This window comes from Coregonus clupeaformis, unplaced genomic scaffold (genome assembly GCF_020615455.1).
Source record: "Coregonus clupeaformis isolate EN_2021a unplaced genomic scaffold, ASM2061545v1 scaf1729, whole genome shotgun sequence".
NCBI classification, from domain to species: Eukaryota; Metazoa; Chordata; class Actinopteri; order Salmoniformes; family Salmonidae; genus Coregonus; species Coregonus clupeaformis.
In genome coordinates, this window is record NW_025535183.1 from 38,472 (window position 1) to 65,000 (window position 26,529).

The following is a 26,529-nucleotide window of genomic DNA, read 5'->3' on the forward strand; positions in this document are numbered from 1 at the left end:
TACATCTTGATAGTCCTGCAGTAACTCTGTGACTCCCTACATCTTGATAGTCCTGCAGTAACTCTGTGACTTCCTACATCTTGATAGTCCTGCAGTAACTCTGTGACTCCCTACATCTTGATAGTCCTGCAGTAACTCTGTGACTCCCTACATCTTGATAGTCCTGCAGTAACTCTGACTTCCTACATCTTGATAGTCCTGCAGTAACTATGTGACTCCCTACATCTTGATAGTCCTGCAGTAACTCTGTGACTCCCTACATCTTGATAGTCCTGCAGTAACTCTGTCTCTTCCTACATCTTGATAGTCCTGCAGTAACTCTGACTTCCTACATCTTGATAGTCCTGCAGTAACTCTGTGACTTCCTACATCTTGATAGTCCTGCAGTAACTCTGTGACTCCCTACATCTTGATAGTCCTGCAGTAACTCTGTGACTCCCTACATCTTGATAGTCCTGCAGTAACTCTGTGACTTCCTACATCTTGATAGTCCTGCAGTAACTCTGTGACTCCCTACATCTTGATAGTCCTGCAGTAACTCTGTGACTTCCTACATCTTGATAGTCCTGCAGTAACTCTGTGACTCCCTACATCTTGATAGTCCTGCAGTAACTCTGTCTCTTCCTACATCTTGATAGTCCTGCAGTAACTCTGACTTCCTACATCTTGATAGTCCTGCAGTAACTCTGTGACTTCTCCATCTTGATAGTCCTGCAGTAACTCTGTGACTCCCTACATCTTGATAGTCCTGCAGTAACTCTGTGACTCCTACATCTTGATAGTCCTGCAGTAACTCTGTGACTTCCTACATCTTGATAGTCCTGCAGTAACTCTGTGACTTCCTACATCTTGATAGTCCTGCAGTAACTCTGTGACTTCCTGTACAGTAGAGAGAGGGGGGGACGCTCCGTATGACATCATCTATTAAAAGGGTTAGTAACATTTTTCTCTGAATCACCTCTAATAATGCATTCATGAAGTGCATAAGTGCTTCAAAGAAAGATAACTCTCTCTCTCTCTCTCTCTCTCTCTCTCTCTCTCTCTGGTTCAAAGAAAGCTTTAGCAATGTAATGTTATAGAAGATTACTCTCTCTCTCTCTCTCTCTCTGGTTCAAAGAAAGCTTTATCAATGTAATGTTATAGAAGATGACTCTCTCTCTCTCTCTGGTTCAAAGAAAGCTTTATCAATGTAATGTAATAGAAGATTTCGCTCTCAAAGGAGGAAGAGTAGGAAGAGGAGGAAGAGGAGGAGGAAGAGGAGGAAGAGAAGAGGAGGAAGAGCAAGAGAAGAGGAGGAAGAGGAGGAAGAGAAAAGGAGGAAGAGGAGGAAGAGAAAAGGAGGAAGATGAGGAAGAGAAAAGGAGGAAGAGGAGGAAGAGTACAAGGAGGAGGAACAGGAAGAGGAGGAAGAGGACAAGGAGGAGGAAGGAGGAGGAGGAAGAGGACAAGGAAGAGAAGAAGAGGAGGAAGAGGAGGAGGACAAGGAGGAGGAAGAGGAAGAGGACAAGGAGGAGGAAGATGTAGGTCTGTGTGGTTGATGGCGGAGAGATCTTACCGGACAAAGTAGTCGTTCCGGATGAGCATAAGGTGTTGTAGGATGGAGAGGAAGTATATCTCCGCCCCGCTGTCCTTCACCATACTCTGTACCACGTTGAACACATCTCCCACATCAGTACAGACAGGGTTAAGGACTCATACCTTCATATCATTAATAACACATTATAATATAGCAAAAAGGGATGAATTCAGGGAATTCATTAAATTAATTATATTGAAAACAGGAGGATAAAAAGATATGGTATTGTAGAGACTATAGAGATATGGTATTGTAGAGATTATAGAGATATGGTATTGTAGAGACTATAGATATATGGTATTGTAGAGATTATAGATATATGGTATTGTAGAGACTATAGATATATGGTATTGTAGAGACTATAGATATATGGTATTGTAGAGATTATAGATATATGGTATTATAGATATATGGTATTGTAGAGACTATAGATATATGGTATTATAGATATATGGTATTGTAGAGACTATAGATATATGGTATTGTAGAGATTATAGATATGGTATTGTAGAGATTATAGATATATGGTATTGTAGAGACTATAGATATATGGTATTGTAGAGACTATAGATATATGGTATTGTAGAGACAGACTATAGATATATGGTATTGTAGAGACTATAGATATATGGTATTGTAGAGACTATAGATATATGGTATTGTAGAGATTATAGAAATATGGTATTGTAGAGACTATAGATATATGGTATTGTAGAGACTATAGATATATGGTATTGTAGAGACTATAGATATATGGTATTGTAGAGACTATAGATATATGGTATTGTAGAGATTATAGAGATATGGTATTGTAGAGATTATAGAGATATGGTATTGTAGAGATTATAGAGATATGGTATTGTAGAGACTATAGATATATGGTATTGTAGAGACTATAGATATATGGTATTGTAGAGACTATAGATATATGGTATTGTAGAGACTATAGATATATGGTATTGTAGAGATTATAGAGATATGGTATTGTAGAGATTATAGAGATATGGTATTGTAGAGATTATAGAGATATGGTATTGTAGAGATTATAGAGATATGGTATTGTAGAGACTATAGATATATGGTATTGTAGAGATTATAGAGATATGGTATTGTAGAGACTATAGATATATGGTATTGTAGAGATTATAGATATATGGTATTGTAGAGACTATAGATATATGGTATTGTAGAGATTATAGATATATGGTATTGAAGAGATTATAGAGATATGGTATTGTAGAGATTATAGATATATGGTATTGTAGAGATTATAGATATATGGTATTGTAGAGATTATAGATATATGGTATTGTAGAGACTATAGATATGGTATTGTAGAGACTATAGATATATGGTATTGTAGAGATTATAGATATATGGTATTGTAGAGATTATAGATATATGGTATTGTAGAGATTATAGAGATATGGTATTGTAGAGATTATAGAGATATGGTATTGTAGAGACTATAGATATATGGTATTGTAGATCTATGGTATTGTAGAGACTATAGATATATGGTATTGTAGAGATTATAGAGATATGGTATTGTAGAGACTATAGATATATGGTATTGTAGAGATGATAGAGATATGGTATTGTAGAGACTATAGATATATGGTGTTGTAGAGACTATAGATATATGGTATTGTAGATATATGGTATTGTAGAGACTATAGATATATGGTATTGTAGAGACTATAGATATATGGTGTTGTAGAGACTATAGATATATGGTATTGTAGATATGGTATTGTAGAGATTATAGAGATATGGTATTGTAGAGACTATAGATATATGGTATTGTAGAGACTATAGATATATGGTATTGTAGAGACTATAGATATATGGTATTGTAGAGACTATAGATATATGGTATTGTAGAGATTATAGAGATATGGTATTGTAGAGATTATAGAGATATGGCATTGTAGAGATTATAGATATATGGTATTGTAGAGACTATAGATATATGGTATTGAAGAGATTATAGAGATATGGTATTGTAGAGATTATAGATATATGGTATTGTAGAGACTATAGATATATGGTATTGTAGAGACTATAGATATATGGTATTGTAGAGACTATAGATATATGGTATTGTAGAGATTATAGATATATGGTATTGTAGAGACTATAGATATATGGTATTGAAGAGATTATAGAGATATGGTATTGTAGAGATATGGTATTGTAGAGATTATAGATATATGGTATTGTAGAGACTATAGATATATGGTATTGTAGAGACTATAGAGATATGGTATTGTAGAGATTATAGATATATGGTATTGTAGAGACTATAGATATATGGTATTGTAGAGATTATAGATATATGGTATTGTAGAGACTATAGATATATGGTATTGAAGAGATTATAGAGATATGGTATTGTAGAGATTATAGATATATGGTATTGTAGAGACTATAGATATATGGTATTGTAGAGACTATAGATATATGGTATTGTAGAGACTATAGATATATGGTATTGTAGAGACTATAGATATATGGTATTGTAGATATATGGTATTGTAGAGATTATAGATATATGGTATTGTAGAGACTATAGATATATGGTATTGTAGAGACTATAGATATATGGTGTTGTAGAGACTATAGATATATGGTATTGTAGAGACTATAGATATATGGTGTTGTAGAGACTATAGATATATGGTATTGTAGATATGGTATTGTAGAGATTATAGATATATGGTATTGTAGAGACTATAGATATATGGTATTGTAGAGACTATAGATATATGGTATTGTAGAGATTATAGAGATATGGTATTGTAGAGACTATAGATATATGGTATTGTAGAGACTATAGATATATGGTATTGTAGAGACTATAGATATATGGTATTGTAGAGACTATAGATATATGGTATTGTAGAGATTATAGATATATGGTATTGTAGAGACTATAGATATATGGTATTGTAGAGACTATAGATATATGGTATTGTAGAGACTATAGATATGGTATTGTAGAGATTATAGATATATGGTATTGTAGAGATTATAGATATATGATATTGTAGAGACTATAGATATATGGTATTGTAGAGATTATAGAGATATGGTATTGTAGAGATTATAGAGATATGGTATTGTAGAGATTATAGATATATGGTATTGTAGAGATTATAGAGATATGGTATTGTAGAGACTATAGATATGGTATTGTAGAGACTATAGATATATGATATTGTAGAGACTATAGATATATGGTATTGTAGAGATTATAGAGATATGGTATTGTAGAGACTATAGATATGGTATTGTAGAGATTATAGATATATGGTATTGTAGAGATTATAGAGATATGGTATTGTAGAGACTATAGATATGGTATTGTAGAGATTATAGATATGGTATTGTAGATATATGATATTGTAGAGACTATAGATATATGGTATTGTAGAGATTATAGAGATATGGTATTGTAGAGACTATAGATATATGGTATTGTAGAGATTATAGAGATATGGTTTTGTAGAGACAGACTATAGATATATGGTATTGTAGAGACTATAGATATATGGTATTGTAGATATAAATGAGGAGAACAGCTATTGTATTAGGGGCTTATGTTGGAGTACCTTCCATAAGAGGTCAACAGTATCAACTCAAGTATCTGGATATGTAATGGATATGAGACTGAATGAGAAGAGAGGTAATGTGAGTTCAACAACACAGAACAGTATGTGAAAGAGGCATGTTGTGGATGTCTATGTGAGGGACAGTGTGAGTGACAGTTTGAGAGACAGTGTGAGTGTGAGGGACAGTGTGAGAAACAGTGTGAGACAGTGTAAAGAAAGAGAGAGAGGTAGAGAAAGAGAGAGAGAGAGAGAGAAAGAGGTAGAGAAAGAGAGAGATGTAGAGAGAGAGAGAGAGAGAGATGTAGAGAGAGAGAGATGTAGAGAGAGAGAGTTAGAGAAAGAGAGAGAGGTAGAGAAAGAGAGAGATGTAGAGAAATAGTGTCTGTCCACTTGAGTGTGTGTGTGCATATGTGTGGATTCTGTGTGTGTGTGTGTGTGTGTGTGTGTGTGTGTGTGTGTGTGTGTGTGTGTGTTGACATACAGTAGACAAGGATATTCCAGTTCACTCTTGATGTCCTCCAGGCGGTGACTGAACTCCATCATATCTTCCTCCTTGTGCTCCTCAAACACCTATTGGGGATCGACATGTAGATACATAGAAATATAGATCACATATGGATGGCTTTTAAACCCTCTTTTAGTTCATGCTATCAAGTGTTATTATCTGGGGACAAACATCCTGTATCCTATATAATGTAGCTATTAGTTTTACCCAAAATATAATTCAAGTAATTCACCTTGAGCTGAATGTCCAGAGCATCGTTCCTGATCGCTGTCAGATGCTGCAGGAGAGAGTGAGGAAGAGGGGGGGAGAGAGGAGGAGGAAGGAGGACGGGAGGGGAGGGGAGGAGGGAGGGAGGGGAGGGAGGAGGAGGAGGAGGGGAGGGGGAGGGAGGGAGGAGAGGGGGAAGGAGGAGAGGAGGGAGAGAAGGCAATAAGAGAGAAAGAGACAGATGGAAAAGGGAGATTGAGAGAGGAGAGGGAGAGGAGAGGAGGAATAAGGAGTAGGAGGAAAGGAAGAAAGAGAGGAGAGAGGAGGAGGTGGAGAGGGGGGGGAGAGGTGTTAACATTAACATTATTTTCCTCTCCACTAGACACCCTAAAACACCAGGCAGAACATTAACATTACTTTCTCTCCTCTAGACACCCTAAAACACCAGGCAGAACATTAACATTACTTTCCTCTAGACACCCCTAAAACACCAGGCAGAACATTAACATTACTTTCCTCTAGACACCCTAAAACACCAGGCAGAACATTAACATTACTTTCCTCTCCACTAGACACCCTAAAACACCAGGCAGAACATTAACATTACTTTCCTCTCCACTAGACACCCTAAAACACCAGGCAGAACATAACATTACTTTCCTCTCCTCTAGACACCCTAAAACACCAGGCAGAACATTAACATTACTTTCCTCTAGACACCCTAAAACACCAGGCAGAACATTAACATTACTTTCCTCTCCTCTAGACACCCTAAAACACCAGGCAGAACATTAACATTACTTTCCTCCTCTAGACACCCTAAAACACCAGGCAGAACATTAACATTACTTTCCTCTAGACACCCTAAAACACCAGGCAGAACATTAACATTACTTTCCTCTAGACACCATAAAACACCAGGCAGAACATTAACATTACTTTCCTCTAGACACCATAAAACACCAGGCAGAACATTAACATTACTTTCCTCTAGACACCCTAAAACACCAGGCAGAACATTAACATTACTTTCCTCTCCTCTAGACACCCTAAAACACCAAGCAGAACATTAACATTACTTTCCTCTCCTCTATACACCCTAAAACACCAGGCAGAACATTAACATTACTTTCCTCTAGACACCCTAAAACACCGGGCAGAACATTAACATTACTTTCCTCTAGACACCCTAAAACACCAGGCAGAACATTAACATTACTTTCCTCTCCTCTAGACACCCTAAAACACCAAGCAGAACATTAACATTACTTTCCTATCCTCTAGACACCCTAAAACACCAGGCAGAACATTAACATTACTTCCTCTCCTCTAGACACCCTAAAACACCAGGCAGAACATTAACATTACTTTCCTCTAGACACCCTAAAACACCAGGCAGAACATTAACATTACTTTCCTCTCCTCTAGACACCCTAAAACACCAGGCAGAACATTAACATTACTTTCCTCACTAGACACCCTAAAACACCAGGCAGAACATTAACATTACTTTCCTCCTCTAGACACTTCCCTAAAAACACCAGGCAGAACATTAACATTACTTTCCTCTAGACACCCTAAAACACCAGGCAGAACATTAACATTACTTTCCTCTCCTCTAGACACCCTAAAACACCAGGCAGAACATTAACATTACTTTCCTCTAGACACCCTAAAACACCAGGCAGAACATTAACATTACTTTCCTCTCCCCTAGACACCCTAAAACACCAGGCAGAACATTAACATTACTTTCCTCTCCACTAGACACCCTAAAACACCAGGCAGAACATTAACATTACTTTCCTCTAGACACCCTAAAACACCAGGCAGAACATTAACATTACTTCTCTCCTCTAGACACCCTAAAACACCAGGCAGAACATTAACATTACTTTCCTCTCCTCTAGACACCCTAAAACACCAGGCAGAACATTAACATTACTTTCCTCTCCTCTAGACACCCTAAAACACCAGGCAGAACATTAACATTACTTTCCTCTCCACTAGACACCCTAAAACACCAGGCAGAACATTAACATTACTTTCCTCTAGACACCCTAAAACACCAGGCAGAACATTAACATTACTTTCCTCTAGACACCCTAAAACACCAGGCAGAACATTAACATTACTTTCCTCTCCACTAGACACCCTAAAACACCAGGCAGAACATTAACATTACTTTCTCTCCACTAGACACCCTAAAACACCAGGCAGAACATTAACATTACTTTCCTCTCCTCTAGACACCCTAAAACACCAGGCAGAACATTAACATTACTTTCCTCTCCTCTAGACACCCTAAAACACCAGGCAGAACATTAACATTACTTTCTCTCCTCTAGACACCCTAAAACACCAGGCAGAACATTAACATTACTTTCCTCTAGACACCCTAAAACACCAGGCAGAACATTAACATTACTTTCCTTCTAGACACCCTAAAACACCAGGCAGAACATTAACATTACTTTCCTCTCCTCTAGACACCCTAAAACACCAGGCAGAACATTAACATTACTTTCCTCTCCACTAGACACCCCTAAAACACCAGGCAGAACATTAACATTACTTTCCTCTAGACACCCTAAAACACCAGGCAGAACATTAACATTACTTTCCTCTAAGACACCCTAAAACACCAGGCAGAACATTAACATTACTTTCCTCTAGACACCCTAAAACACCAGGCAGAACATTAACATTACTTTCCCTCCTCTAGACACCCTAAAACACCAGGCAGAACATTAACATTACTTTCTCTCCTCTAGACACCCTAAAACACCAGGCAGAACATTAACATTACTTTCCTCTCCCTAGACACCCTAAAACACCAGGCAGAACATTAACATTACTTTCCTCTAGACACCCTAAAACACCAGGCAGAACATTAACATTACTTTCCTCTCCACTAGACACCCTAAAACACCAGGCAGAACATTAACATTACTTTCCTCTCCTCTAGACACCCTAAAACACCAGGCAGAACATTAACATTACTTTCCTCTCCACTAGACACCCTAAAACACCAGGCAGAACATTAACATTACTTTCCTCTCCTCTAGACACCCCTAAAACACCAGGCAGAACATTAACATTACTTTCCTCTAGACACCCTAAAACACCAGGCAGAACATTAACATTACTTTCCTCTAGACACCCTAAAACACCAGGCAGAACATTAACATTACTTTCCTCTCCTCTAGACACCCTAAAACACCAGGCAGAACATTAACATTACTTTCCTCTCCTCTAGACACCCTAAAACACCAGGCAGAACATTAACATTACTTTCCTCTAGACACCCTAAAACACCAGGCAGAACATTAACATTACTTTCCTCTAGACACCCTAAAACACCAGGCAGAACATTAACATTACTTTCCTCTCCACTAGACACCCCTAAAACACCAGGCAGAACATTAACATTACTTTCCTCTCTAGACACCCTAAAACACCAGGCAGAACATTAACATTACTTTCCTCCTCTAGACACCCTAAAACACCAGGCAGAACATTAACATTACTTTTCCTCTAGACACCCTAAAACACCAGGCAGAACATTAACATTACTTTTCCTCTAGACACCCTAAAACACCAGGCAGAACATTAACATTACTTTCCTCTAGACACCCTAAAACACCAGGCAGAACATTAACATTACTTTCCCTCCTCTAGACACCCTAAAACACCAGGCAGAACATTAACATTACTTTCCTCTCCTCTAGACACCCTAAAACACCAGGCAGAACATTAACATTACTTTCCTCTCCTCTAGACACCCTAAAACACCAGGCAGAACATTAACATTACTTTCCTCTCCACTAGACACCCTAAAACACCAGGCAGAACATTAACATTACTTTCCTCTCCACTAGACACCCTAAAACACCAGGCAGAACATTAACATTACTTTCCTCTAGACACCCTAAAACACCAGGCAGAACATTAACATTACTTTCCTCTCCTCTAGACACCCTAAAACACCAGGCAGAACATTAACATTACTTTCCTCTCTAGACACCCTAAAACACCAGGCAGAACATTAACATTACTTTCCTCTCCTCTAGACACCCTAAAACACCAGGCAGAACATTAACATTACTTTCCTCTCCACTAGACACCCTAAAACACCAGGCAGAACATTAACATTACTTTCCTCTCCACTAGACACCCTAAAACACCAGGCAGAACATTAACATTACTTTCCTCTCCTCTAGACACCCTAAAACACCAGGCAGAACATTAACATTACTTTCCTCTCCTCTAGACACCCTAAAACACCAGGCAGAACATTAACATTACTTTCCCTCCTCTAGACACCCTAAAACACCAGGCAGAACATTAACATTACTTTCCTCTCCTCTAGACACCCTAAAACACCAGGCAGAACATTAACATTACTTTCCTCTCCTCTAGACACCCTAAAACACCAGGCAGAACATTAACATTACTTTCCTCTCTAGACACCCTAAAACACCAGGCAGAACATTAACATTACTTTCCTCTCCACTAGACACCCTAAAACACCAGGCAGAACATTAACATTACTTTCCTCTAGACACCCTAAAACACCAGGCAGAACATTAACATTACTTTCCTCCACTAGACACCCTAAAACACCAGGCAGAACATTAACATTACTTTTCCTCCTCTAGACACCCTAAAACACCAGGCAGAACATTAACATTACTTTCCTCTCCTCTAGACACCCTAAAACACCAGGCAGAACATTAACATTACTTTCCTCTCCTCTAGACACCCTAAAACACCAGGCAGAACATTAACATTACTTTCCTCTCCTAGACACCCTAAAACACCAGGCAGAACATTAACATTACTTCTCCCTCTAGACACCCTAAAACACCAGGCAGAACATTAACATTACTTTCCTCTAGACACCCTAAAACACCAGGCAGAACATTAACATTACTTTCCTCTCCACTAGACACCCTAAAACACCAGGCAGAACATCAACATTACTTTCCTCTCCTCTAGACACCCTAAAACACCAGGCAGAACATTAACATTACTTTCCTCTCTAGACACCCTAAAACACCAGGCAGAACATTAACATTACTTTCCTCTCCTCTAGACACCCTAAAACACCAGGCAGAACATTAACATTACTTCTCCTCTAGACACCCTAAAACACCAGGCAGAACATTAACATTACTTTCCTTCTAGACACCCTAAAACACCAGGCAGAACATTAACATTACTTTCCTCTAGACACCCTAAAACACCAGGCAGAACATTAACATTACTTTCCTCTAGACACCCTAAAACACCAGGCAGAACATTAACATTACTTTCCTCTCCACTAGACACCCTAAAACACCAGGCAGAACATTAACATTACTTTCCTCTCCTCTAGACACCCTAAAACACCAGGCAGAACATTAACATTACTTTCCTCTCCTCTAGACACCCTAAAACACCAGGCAGAACATTAACATTACTTTCCTCCTCTAGACACCCTAAAACACCAGGCAGAACATTAACATTACTTTCCTCTAGACACCCTAAAACACCAGGCAGAACATTAACATTACTTTCCTCTCCACTAGACACCCTAAAACACCAGGCAGAACATTAACATTACTTTCCTCTCCACTAGACACCCTAAAACACCAGGCAGAACATTAACATTACTTTCTCTCCACTAGACACCCTAAAACACCAGGCAGAACATTAACATTACTTTCCTCTAGACACCCTAAAACACCAGGCAGAACATTAACATTACTTTCCTCTCCACTAGACACCCTAAAACACCAGGCAGAACATTAACATTACTTTCCTCTCCACTAGACACCCTAAAACACCAGGCAGAACATTAACATTACTTTCCTCTCCACTAGACACCCTAAAACACCAGGCAGAACATTAACATTACTTTCCTCTCCTCTAGACACCCTAAAACACCAGGCAGAACATTAACATTACTTCTCCTCTAGACACCCTAAAACACCAGGCAGAACATTAACATTACTTTCCTCTCCACTAGACACCCTAAAACACCAGGCAGAACATTAACATTACTTTCCTCTCCACTAGACACCCTAAAACACCAGGCAGAACATTAACATTACTTTCCTCTCCACTAGACACCCTAAAACACCAGGCAGAACATTAACATTACTTTCCTCTCCACTAGACACCCTAAAACACCAGGCAGAACATTAACATTACTTTCCTCTAGACACCCTAAAACACCAGGCAGAACATTAACATTACTTTCCTCCACTAGACACCCTAAAACACCAGGCAGAACATTAACATTACTTTCCACTAGACACCCTAAAACACCAGGCAGAACATTAACATTACTTTCCTCTCTCTAGACACCCTAAAACACCAGGCAGAACATTAACATTACTTTCCTCTAGACACCCTAAAACACCAGGCAGAACATTAACATTACTTTCCTCTAGACACCCTAAAACACCAGGCAGAACATTAACATTACTTTCCTCCTCTAGACACCCTAAAACACCAGGCAGAACATTAACATTACTTTCCTCTAGACACCCTAAAACACCAGGCAGAACATTAACATTACTTTCCTCACTAGACACCCTAAAACACCAGGCAGAACATTAACATTACTTTCCTCTCCACTAGACACCCTAAAACACCAGGCAGAACATTAACATTACTTTCTCTCCCTAGACACCCTAAAACACCAGGCAGAACATTAACATTACTTTCCTCTAGACACCCTAAAACACCAGGCAGAACATTAACATTACTTTTCTCCTCTAGACACCCTAAAACACCAGGCAGAACATTAACATTACTTTCCTCTCCACTAGACACCCTAAAACACCAGGCAGAACATTAACATTACTTTCCTCTCCACTAGACACCCTAAAACACCAGGCAGAACATTAACATTACTTTCCTCTAGACACCCTAAAACACCAGGCAGAACATTAACATTACTTTCCTCTCCACTAGACACCCTAAAACACCAGGCAGAACATTAACATTACTTTCCTCTCCACTAGACACCCTAAAACACCAGGCAGAACATTAACATTACTTTCCCCTCTAGACACCCTAAAACACCAGGCAGAACATTAACATTACTTTCCTCTCCTCTAGACACCCTAAAACACCAGGCAGAACATTAACATTACTTTCCTCTCCTCTAGACACCCTAAAACACCAGGCAGAACATTAACATTACTTTCCTCTCCTCTAGACACCCTAAAACACCAGGCAGAACATTAACATTACTTTCCCTCCTAGACACCCTAAAACACCAGGCAGAACATTAACATTACTTTCCTCTCGCTAGACACCCTAAAACACCAGGCAGAACATTAACATTACTTTCTCCTCTAGACACCCTAAAACACCAGGCAGAACATTAACATTACTTTCCTCTCCCTAGACACCCTAAAACACCAGGCAGAACATTAACATTACTTTCCTCTCCTCTAGACACCCTAAAACACCAGGCAGAACATTAACATTACTTTCCTCTCCCTAGACACCCTAAAACACCAGGCAGAACATTAACATTACTTTCCTCCACTAGACACCCTAAAACACCAGGCAGAACATTAACATTACTTTCCTCTCCACTAGACACCCTAAAACACCAGGCAGAACATTAACATTACTTTCCTCTCTAGACACCCCTAAAACACCAGGCAGAACATTAACATTACTTTCCCTCCACTAGACACCCTAAAACACCAGGCAGAACATTAACATTACTTTCTCTCCTAGACACCCTAAAACACCAGGCAGAACATTAACATTACTTTCCCTCTAGACACCCTAAAACACCAGGCAGAACATTAACATTACTTTCCTCTAGACACCCTAAAACACCAGGCAGAACATTAACATTACTTTCCTCTCCACTAGACACCCTAAAACACCAGGCAGAACATTAACATTACTTTCCTCTCCTCTAGACACCCTAAAACACCAGGCAGAACATTAACATTACTTTCTCTCCTCTAGACACCCTAAAACACCAGGCAGAACATTAACATTACTTTCCTCTAGACACCCTAAAACACCAGGCAGAACATTAACATTACTTTCCTCTCCTCTAGACACCCTAAAACACCAGGCAGAACATTAACATTACTTTCCTCCTCTAGACACCCTAAAACACCAGGCAGAACATTAACATTACTTTCCTCTCCTCTAGACACCCTAAAACACCAGGCAGAACATTAACATTACTTTCCTCTAGACACCCTAAAACACCAGGCAGAACATTAACATTACTTTCCTCTCCACTAGACACCCTAAAACACCAGGCAGAACATTAACATTACTTTCCTCCTCTAGACACCCTAAAACACCAGGCAGAACATTAACATTACTTTCCTTCTAGACACCCTAAAACACCAGGCAGAACATTAACATTACTTTCCTCCTCTAGACACCCTAAAACACCAGGCAGAACATTAACATTACTTTCCTCCTCTAGACACCCTAAAACACCAGGCAGAACATTAACATTACTTTCCACTCCACTAGACACCCTAAAACACCAGGCAGAACATTAACATTACTTTCCTCTCCTCTAGACACCCTAAAACACCAGGCAGAACATTAACATTACTTTCCTCTCCTCTAGACACCCTAAAACACCAGGCAGAACATTAACATTACTTTCCTCTAGACACCCTAAAACACCAGGCAGAACATTAACATTACTTTCCTCTAGACACCCTAAAACACCAGGCAGAACATTAACATTACTTTCCTCTAGACACCCTAAAACACCAGGCAGAACATTAACATTACTTTCTCCACTAGACACCCTAAAACACCAGGCAGAACATTAACATTACTTTCCTCTCCCTAGACACCCTAAAACACCAGGCAGAACATTAACATTACTTTCCTCTCCACTAGACACCCTAAAACACCAGGCAGAACATTAACATTACTTTCCTCTCCTCTAGACACCCTAAAACACCAGGCAGAACATTAACATTACTTTCCTCTAGACACCCTAAAACACCAGGCAGAACATTAACATCTTTCCTCTAGACACCCTAAAACACCAGGCAGAACATTAACATTACTTTCCTCTCACTAGACACCCTAAAACACCAGGCAGAACATTAACATTACTTTCCTCTAGACACCCTAAAACACCAGGCAGAACATTAACATTACTTTCCTCTCTCTAGACACCCCTAAAACACCAGGCAGAACATTAACATTACTTTCCTCTCCTCTAGACACCCTAAAACACCAGGCAGAACATTAACATTACTTTCCTCTCCTAGACACCCTAAAACACCAGGCAGAAACATTTTTCTAGACACCTAAAACACCGCAGTAACATTACTTTCCCCTCCACTAGACACCCTAAAACACCAGGCAGAACATTAACATTACTTTTCTCCTCTAGACACCCTAAAACACCAGGCAGAACATTAACATTACTTTCCTCTCCTCTAGACACCCTAAAACACCAGGCAGAACATTAACATTACTTTCCTCTCCTCTAGACACCCTAAAACACCAAGCAGAACATTAACATTACTTTCCTATCCTCTATACACCCTAAAACACCAGGCAGAACATTAACATTACTTTCTTCTAGACACCCTAAAACACCAGGCAGAACATTAACATTACTTTCCTCTAGACACCCTAAAACACCAGGCAGAACATTAACATTACTTTCCTCCACTAGACACCCTAAAACACCAGGCAGAACATTAACATTACTTTCCTCTAGACACCCTAAAACACCAGGCAGAACATTAACATTACTTTTCCTCTCCTCTAGACACCCTAAAACACCAGGCAGAACATTAACATTACTTTCCTCTCCTCTAGACACCCTAAAACACCAGGCAGAACATTAACATTACTTTCCTCACTAGACACCCTAAAACACCAGGCAGAACATTAACATTACTTTTCCTCTAGACACCCTAAAACACCAGGCAGAACATTAACATTACTTTCCTCTCCACTAGACACCCTAAAACACCAGGCAGAACATTAACATTACTTTCCTCTAGACACCCTAAAACACCAGGCAGAACATTAACATTACTTTCCTCTCCACTAGACACCCTAAAACACCAGGCAGAACATTAACATTACTTTCCCCTAGACACCCTAAAACACCAGGCAGAAACATTACATTCCTCTCCTCTAGACACCCTAAAACACCAGGCAGAACATTAACATTACTTTCCCTCTAGACACCCTAAAACACCAGGCAGAACATTAACATTACTTTCCTCTCCTCTAGACACCCTAAAACACCAGGCAGAACATTAACATTACTTTCTCTCCTCTAGACACCCTAAAACACCAGGCAGAACATTAACATTACTTTCCTCTAGACACCCTAAAACACCAGGCAGAACATTAACATTACTTTCTCTCTAGACACCCTAAAACACCAGGCAGAACATTAACATTACTTTCCTCTAGACACCCTAAAACACCAGGCAGAACATTAACATTACTTTCCTCTAGACACCCTAAAACACCAGGCAGAACATTAACATTACTTTCCTCTCCACTAGACACCCTAAAACACCAGGCAGAACATTAACATTACTTTCCTCTCCTCTAGACACCCTAAAACACCAGGCAGAACATTAACATTACTTTCCTCTCCTCTAGACACCCTAAAACACCAGGCAGAACATTAACATTACTTTCCTCTTCTAGACACCCTAAAACACCAGGCAGAACATTAACATTACTTTCCTCTAGACACCCTAAAACACCAGGCAGAACATTAACATTACTTTCCTCTCCACTAGACACCCCTAAAACACCAGGCAGAACATTAACATTACTTTCCTCTCCACTAGACACCCTAAAACACCAGGCAGAACATTAACATTACTTTCCTCTCCACTAGACACCCTAAAACACCAGGCAGAACATTAACATTACTTTCCTCTAGACACCCTAAAACACCAGGCAGAACATTAACATTACTTTCCTCTCCTCTAGACACCCTAAAACACCAGGCAGAACATTAACATTACTTTCCTCTAGACCCTAAACACCAGGCAGAACATTAACATTACTTTCCTCTCTAGACACCCTAAAACACCAGGCAGAACATTAACATTACTTTCCTCTAGACACCCTAAAACACCAGGCAGAACATTAACATTACTTTCCTCTCCACTAGACACCCTAAAACACCAGGCAGAACATTAACATTACTTTCCTCTCCTCTAGACACCCTAAAACACCAGGCAGAACATTAACATTACTTTCCTCTCCTCTAGACACCCTAAAACACCAGGCAGAACATTAACATTACTTTCCTCTAGACACCCTAAAACACCAGGCAGAACATTAACATTACTTCTCCACTAGACACCCTAAAACACCAGGCAGAACATTAACATTACTTTCCTCTCCCTAGACACCCTAAAACACCAGGCAGAACATTAACATTACTTTCCTCTCCACTAGACACCCTAAAACACCAGGCAGAACATTAACATTACTTCTCTCCTCTAGACACCCTAAAACACCAGGCAGAACATTAACATTACTTTCCTCTCCACTAGACACCCTAAAACACCAGGCAGAACATTAACATTACTTTCCTCTCTAGACACCCTAAAACACCAGGCAGAACATTAACATTACTTTCCTCTCCTCTAGACACCCTAAAACACCAGGCAGAACATTAACATTACTTTCCTCTCCAAGACACCCTAAAACACCAGGCAGAACATTAACATTACTTTCCTCTCCACTAGACACCCTAAAACACCAGGCAGAACATTAACATTACTTTCCTCCCTCTAGACACCCTAAAACACCAGGCAGAACATTAACATTACTTTTCCTCTCTCTAGACACCCTAAAACACCAGGCAGAACATTAACATTACTTTCCTCTCCACTAGACACCCTAAAACACCAGGCAGAACATTAACATTACTTTCCTCTCCTCTAGACACCCTAAAACACCAGGCAGAACATTAACATTACTTTCCTCTCCTCTAGACACCCTAAAACACCAGGCAGAACATTAACATTACTTTCCTCTAGACACCCTAAAACACCAGGCAGAACATTAACATTACTTTCCTCTAGACACCCTAAAACACCAGGCAGAACATTAACATTACTTTCCTCTCCACTAGACACCCTAAAACACCAGGCAGAACATTAACATTACTTTCCTCTAGACACCCTAAAACACCAGGCAGAACATTAACATTACTTTCCTCTCCTCTAGACACCCTAAAACACCAGGCAGAACATTAACATTACTTTCCTCTAGACACCCTAAAACACCAGGCAGAACATTAACATTACTTTCCTCTCCACTAGACACCCTAAAACACCAGGCAGAACATTAACATTACTTTCCTCTAGACACTCTAAAACACCAGGCAGAACATTAACATTACTTTCCCTCTAGACACCCTAAAACACCAGGCAGAACATTAACATTACTTTCCTCTAGACACCCTAAAACACCAGGCAGAACATTAACATTACTTTCCTCTAGACACCCTAAAACACCAGGCAGAACATTAACATTACTTTCCTCTCTAGACACCCTAAAACACCAGGCAGAACATTAACATTACTTTCCTCTCCTCTAGACACCCTAAAACACCAGGCAGAACATTAACATTACTTTCCTCTAGACACCCTAAAACACCAGGCAGAACATTAACATTACTTTCCTCTCTAGACACCCTAAAACACCAGGCAGAACATTAACATTACTTTCCTCTAGACACCCTAAAACACCAGGCAGAACATTAACATTACTTTCCTCTCCTCTAGACACCCTAAAACACCAGGCAGAACATTAACATTACTTTCCTCTCTAGACACCCTAAAACACCAGGCAGAACATTAACATTACTTTCCTCCTCTAGACACCCTAAAACACCAGGCAGAACATTAACATTACTTTCCTCTCTAGACACCCTAAAACACCAGGCAGAACATTAACATTACTTTCCTCTCAAGACACCCTAAAAACACCAGGCAGAACATTAACATTACTTTCCCTCCTCTAGACACCCTAAAACACCAGGCAGAACATTAACATTACTTTCCTCTCCTAGACACCCTAAAACACCAGGCAGAACATTAACATTACTTTCCTCTCTAGACACCCTAAAACACCAGGCAGAACATTAACATTACTTTCCTCTAGACACCCTAAAACACCAGGCAGAACATTAACATTACTTTCCTCTCCTCTAGACACCCTAAAACACCAGGCAGAACATTAACATTACTTTCCTCTCCTCTAGACACCCTAAAACACCAGGCAGAACATTAACATTACTTTCCTCTCCACTAGACACCCTAAAACACCAGGCAGAACATTAACATTACTTTCCTCTCCACTAGACACCCTAAAACACCAGGCAGAACATTAACATTACTTTCTCCTCTAGACACCCTAAAACACCAGGCAGAACATTAACATTACTTTCCTCTCCTCTAGACACCCTAAAACACCAGGCAGAACATTAACATTACTTTCCTCTCCTCTAGACACCCTAAAACACCAGGCAGAACATTAACATTACTTTCCTCTCCACTAGACACCCTAAAACACCAGGCAGAACATTAACATTACTTTCCTCTCCACTAGACACCCTAAAACACCAGGCAGAACATTAACATTACTTTCCCTCTAGACACCCTAAAACACCAGGCAGAACATTAACATTACTTTCCTTCCACTAGACACCCTAAAACACCAGGCAGAACATTAACATTACTTTCCTCTAGACACCCTAAAACACCAGGCAGAACATTAACATTACTTTCCTCTCCTAGACACCCTAAAACACCAGGCAGAACATTAACATTACTTCTCCTCTAGACACCCTAAAACACCAGGCAGAACATTAACATTACTTTCTCCTCTAGACACCCTAAAACACCAGGCAGAACATTAACATTACTTTCCTCTCCACTAGACACCCTAAAACACCAGGCAGAACATTAACATTACTTTCCTCTCCCTAGACACCCTAAAACACCAGGCAGAACATTAACATTACTTTTCCTCTCCTCTAGACACCCTAAAACACCAGGCAGAACATTAACATTACTCTCCTCTAGACACCCTAAAACACCAGGCAGAACATTAACATTACTTTCCTCTCTAGACACCCTAAAACACCAGGCAGAACATTAACATTACTTTCCTCTCCCTAGACACCCTAAAACACCAGGCAGAACATTAACATTACTTTCCTCCACTAGACACCCTAAAACACCAGGCAGAACATTAACATTACTTTCCTCTCCACTAGACACCCTAAAACACCAGGCAGAACATTAACATTACTTTCCTCTCCTCTAGACACCCTAAAACACCAGGCAGAACATTAACATTACTTTCCTCTAGACACCCTAAAACACCAGGCAGAACATTAACATTACTTTCCTCTCCACTAGACACCCTAAAACACCAGGCAGAACATTAACATTACTTTCCTCTCCTCTAGACACCCTAAAACACCAGGCAGAACATTAACATTACTTTCCTCTCCACTAGACACCCTAAAACACCAGGCAGAACATTAACATTACTTTCCTCTCCTCTAGACACCCTAAAACACCAGGCAGAACATTAACATTACTTTCCTCTCCTCTAGACACCCTAAAACACCAGGCAGAACATTAACATTACTTTCCTCTCCTCTAGACACCCTAAAACACCAGGCAGAACATTAACATTACTTTCCTCTAGACACCCTAAAACACCAGGCAGAACATTAACATTACTTTCCTCTCCACTAGACACCCTAAAACACCAGGCAGAACATTAACATTACTTTCCTCTCCACTAGACACCCTAAAACACCAGGCAGAACATTAACATTACTTTCCTCTCCTCTAGACACCCTAAAACACCAGGCAGAACATTAACATTACTTTCCTCTCCTCTAGACACCCCTAAAACACCAGGCAGAACATTAACATTACTTTCCTCTCCTCTAGACACCCTAAAACACCAGGCAGAACATTAACATTACTTTCCTCTCCTCTAGACACCCTAAAACACCAGGCAGAACATTAACATTACTTTCCTCCTCTAGACACCCTAAAACACCAGGCAGAACATTAACATTACTTTCCTCTCCTCTAGACACCCTAAAACACCAGGCAGAACATTAACATTACTTTCCTCTCCTCTAGACACCCTAAAACACCAGGCAGAACATTAACATTACTTTCCTCTCCTCTAGACACCCTAAAACACCAGGCAGAACATTAACATTACTTTCTCTCTAGACACCCTAAAACACCAGGCAGAACATTAACATTACTTTCCTCCTCTAGACACCCTAAAACACCAGGCAGAACATTAACATTACTTTCCTCTCCACTAGACACCCTAAAACACCAGGCAGAACATTAACATTACTTTCCTCCTAGACACCCTAAAACACCAGGCAGAACATTAACATTACTTTCCTCTCCTCTAGACACCCTAAAACACCAGGCAGAACATTAACATTACTTTCCTCCTCTAGACACCCTAAAACACCAGGCAGAACATTAACATTACTTTCCTCTCCACTAGACACCCTAAAACACCAGGCAGAACATTAACATTACTTTCCTCTAGACACCCTAAAACACCAGGCAGAACATTAACATTACTTTCCTCTCCACTAGACACCCTAAAACACCAGGCAGAACATTAACATTACTTTCCTCTAGACACCCTAAAACACCAGGCAGAACATTAACATTACTTTCCTCTCCTCTAGACACCCTAAAACACCAGGCAGAACATTAACATTACTTTCCTCTCCTCTAGACACCCTAAAACACCAGGCAGAACATTAACATTACTTTCCTCTCCACTAGACACCCTAAAACACCAGGCAGAACATTAACATTACTTTCCTCTCTAGACACCCTAAAACACCAGGCAGAACATTAACATTACTTTCCTCTCTAGACACCCTAAAACACCAGGCAGAACATTAACATTACTTTCCTCTCCTCTAGACACCCTAAAACACCAGGCAGAACATTAACATTACTTTCCTCTCCTCTAGACACCCTAAAACACCAGGCAGAACATTAACATTACTTTCCTCTCCACTAGACACCCTAAAACACCAGGCAGAACATTAACATTACTTTCTCTCTAGACACCCTAAAACACCAGGCAGAACATTAACATTACTTTCCTCTCCACTAGACACCCTAAAACACCAGGCAGAACATTAACATTACTTTCCTCTAGACACCCTAAAACACCAGGCAGAACATTAACATTACTTTCCTCTCCTCTAGACACCCTAAAACACCAGGCAGAACATTAACATTACTTTCCTCTCCTCTAGACACCCTAAAACACCAGGCAGAACATTAACATTACTTTCCTCTCCACTAGACACCCTAAAACACCAGGCAGAACATTAACATTACTTTCCTCCTCTAGACACCCTAAAACACCAGGCAGAACATTAACATTACTTTCTCCTCTAGACACCCTAAAACACCAGGCAGAACATTAACATTACTTTCCTCTCCTCTAGACACCCTAAAACACCAGGCAGAACATTAACATTACTTTCCTCTCCTCTAGACACCCTAAAACACCAGGCAGAACATTAACATTACTTTTCTCTCCTCTAGACACCCTAAAACACCAGGCAGAACATTAACATTACTTTCCTCTAGACACCCTAAAACACCAGGCAGAACATTAACATTACTTTCCTCTAGACACCCTAAAACACCAGGCAGAACATTAACATTACTTTCCTCTCCTACTAGACACCCTAAAACACCAGGCAGAACATTAACATTACTTTCCTCTCCACTAGACACCCTAAAACACCAGGCAGAACATTAACATTACTTTCCTCTAGACACCCTAAAACACCAGGCAGAACATTAACATTACTTTCCTCTCCACTAGACACCCTAAAACACCAGGCAGAACATTAACATTACTTTCCTCTAGACACCCTAAAACACCAGGCAGAACATTAACATTACTTTCCCTCCTCTAGACACCCTAAAACACCAGGCAGAACATTAACATTACTTTCCTCTCCACTAGACACCCCTAAAACACCAGGCAGAACATTAACATTACTTTCCTCTCCTCTAGACACCCTAAAACACCAGGCAGAACATTAACATTACTTTCCTCTCCCTAGACACCCTAAAACACCAGGCAGAACATTAACATTACTTTCCTCTCCTCTAGACACCCTAAAACACCAGGCAGAACATTAACATTACTTTCCTCTCCTCTAGACACCCTAAAACACCAGGCAGAACATTAACATTACTTTCCTCTAGACACCCTAAAACACCAGGCAGAACATTAACATTACTTTCCTCTCCACTAGACACCCTAAAACACCAGGCAGAACATTAACATTACTTTCCTCTAGACACCCTAAAACACCAGGCAGAACATTAACATTACTTTCCTCTCCACTAGACACCCTAAAACACCAGGCAGAACATTAACATTACTTTCCTCTCCTCTAGACACCCTAAAACACCAGGCAGAACATTAACATTACTTTCCTCTCCACTAGACACCCTAAAACACCAGGCAGAACATTAACATTACTTTCCTCTAGACACCCTAAAACACCAGGCAGAACATTAACATTACTTTCCTCTCCACTAGACACCCTAAAACACCAGGCAGAACATTAACATTACTTTCCTCTAGACACCCTAAAACACCAGGCAGAACATTAACATTACTTTCCTCTCCACTAGACACCCTAAAACACCAGGCAGAACATTAACATTACTTCCTCTCCTCTAGACACCCTAAAACACCAGGCAGAACATTAACATTACTTTCCTCCACTAGACACCCTAAAACACCAGGCAGAACATTAACATTACTTTCCTCTAGACACCCTAAAACACCAGGCAGAACATTAACATTACTTTCCTCTAGACACCCTAAAACACCAGGCAGAACATTAACATTACTTTCCTCTCCACTAGACACCCTAAAACACCAGGCAGAACATTAACATTACTTTCCTCTCCTCTAGACACCCTGAAACACCAGGCAGAACATTAACATTACTTTCCTCTCCACTAGACACCCTAAAACACCAGGCAGAACATTAACATTACTTTTCCTCTAGACACCCTAAAACAGCAGGCAGAACATTAACATTACTTTCCTCTCCACTAGACACCCTAAAACACCAGGCAGAACATTAACATTACTTTCCTCTAGACACCCTAAAACACCAGGCAGAACATTAACATTACTTTCCTCTCCACTAGACACCCTAAAACACCAGGCAGAACATTAACATTACTTTCCTCTCCTCTAGACACCCTAAAACACCAGGCAGAACATTAACATTACTTTCCTCTAGACACCCCTAAAACACCAGGCAGAACATTAACATTACTTTCCTCTAGACACCCTAAAACACCAGGCAGAACATTAACATTACTTTCCTCTAGACACCCTAAAACACCAGGCAGAACATTAACATTACTTTCCTCTAGACACCCTAAAACACCAGGCAGAACATTAACATTACTTTCCTCTCCTCTAGACACCCTAAAACACCAGGCAGAACATTAACATTACTTTCCTCTCCTCTATACACCCTAAAACACCAGGCAGAACATTAACATTACTTTCCTCTAGACACCCCTAAAACACCAGGCAGAACATTAACATTACTTTCCTCTAGACACCCTAAAACACCAGGCAGAACATTAACATTACTTTCCTCCTAGACACCCTAAAACACCAGGCAGAACATTAACATTACTTTCCTCTCCTCTAGACACCCTAAAACACCAGGCAGAACATTAACATTACTTTCCTCTCTAGACACCCTAAAACACCAGGCAGAACATTAACATTACTTTCCTCTCCACTAGACACCCTAAAACACCAGGCAGAACATTAACATTACTTTCCTCTAGACACCCTAAAACACCAGGCAGAACATTAACATTACTTTCCTCTAGACACCCTAAAACACCAGGCAGAACATTAACATTACTTTCCTCTCCACTAGACACCCTAAAACACCAGGCAGAACATTAACATTACTTTCCTCTCCACTAGACACCCTAAAACACCAGGCAGAACATTAACATTACTTTCCTCTCCACTAGACACCCTAAAACACCAGGCAGAACATTAACATTACTTTCCTCTCCTCTAGACACCCTAAAACACCAGGCAGAACATTAACATTACTTTTCCTCTAGACACCCTAAAACACCAGGCAGAACATTAACATTACTTTCCTCTCCACTAGACACCCTAAAACACCAGGCAGAACATTAACATTACTTTCCTCTAGACACCCTAAAACACCAGGCAGAACATTAACATTACTTTCCTCTCCACTAGACACCCTAAAACACCAGGCAGAACATTAACATTACTTTCCTCTCCTCTAGACACCCTAAAACACCAGGCAGAACATTAACATTACTTTCCTCTCCACTAGACACCCTAAAACACCAGGCAGAACATTAACATTACTTTCCTCTCCACTAGACACCCTAAAACACCAGGCAGAACATTAACATTACTTTCCTCTAGACACCCTAAAACACCAGGCAGAACATTAACATTACTTTCCTCCTAGACACCCTAAAACACCAGGCAGAACATTAACATTACTTTCCTCTCCTCTAGACACCCTAAAACACCAGGCAGAACATTAACATTACTTTCCTCTCCACTAGACACCCTAAAACACCAGGCAGAACATTAACATTACTTTCCCTAGACACCCTAAAACACCAGGCAGAACATTAACATTACTTTCCTCTCCTCTAGACACCCTAAAACACCAGGCAGAACATTAACATTACTTTCCTCTCCACTAGACACCCTAAAACACCAGGCAGAACATTAACATTACTTTTCTCTCCTCTAGACACCCTAAAACACCAGGCAGAACATTAACATTACTTTCCTCCACTAGACACCCCTAAAACACCAGGCAGAACATTAACATTACTTTCCTCTAGACACCCTAAAACACCAGGCAGAACATTAACATTACTTTCCTCTCCACTAGACACCCTAAAACACCAGGCAGAACATTAACATTACTTTCCTCTAGACACCCTAAAACACCAGGCAGAACATTAACATTACTTTCACTCCTCTAGACACCCTAAAACACCAGGCAGAACATTAACATTACTTTCCTCTCCTCTAGACACCCTAAAACACCAGGCAGAACATTAACATTACTTTCCTCTCCACTAGACACCCTAAAACACCAGGCAGAACATTAACATTACTTTCCTCTAGACACCCTAAAACACCAGGCAGAACATTAACATTACTTTCCTCTCCTAGACACCCTAAAACACCAGGCAGAACATTAACATTACTTTCCTCTAGACACCCTAAAACACCAGGCAGAACATTAACATTACTTTCCTCTCCACTAGACACCCTAAAACACCAGGCAGAACATTAACATTACTTTCCTCTCCTCTAGACACCCTAAAACACCAGGCAGAACATTAACATTACTTTCCTCTCCACTAGACACCCTAAAACACCAGGCAGAACATTAACATTACTTTCCTCTAGACACCCTAAAACACCAGGCAGAACATTAACATTACTTTCCTCTAGACACCCTAAAA

General features: G+C 39.9%; 1 protein-coding gene across 1 annotated transcript in view; it reads right to left on the reverse strand.

Moving 5' to 3' along the window:
* Window positions 1-26,529, reverse strand: part of LOC121566330 (protein diaphanous homolog 3-like) — a gene marked incomplete at both ends in the record, with an annotated part of 91,725 nt that overhangs the window by 30,412 nt on the left and 34,784 nt on the right. The window contains 3 exons of the mRNA XM_045218697.1: window positions 1,556-1,672; window positions 5,687-5,760; window positions 5,928-5,972. Coding sequence (XP_045074632.1) covers window positions 1,556-1,672; window positions 5,687-5,760; window positions 5,928-5,972 — 236 coding nt within the window. The remainder of the gene's footprint in view (window positions 1-1,555; window positions 1,673-5,686; window positions 5,761-5,927; window positions 5,973-26,529) is intronic.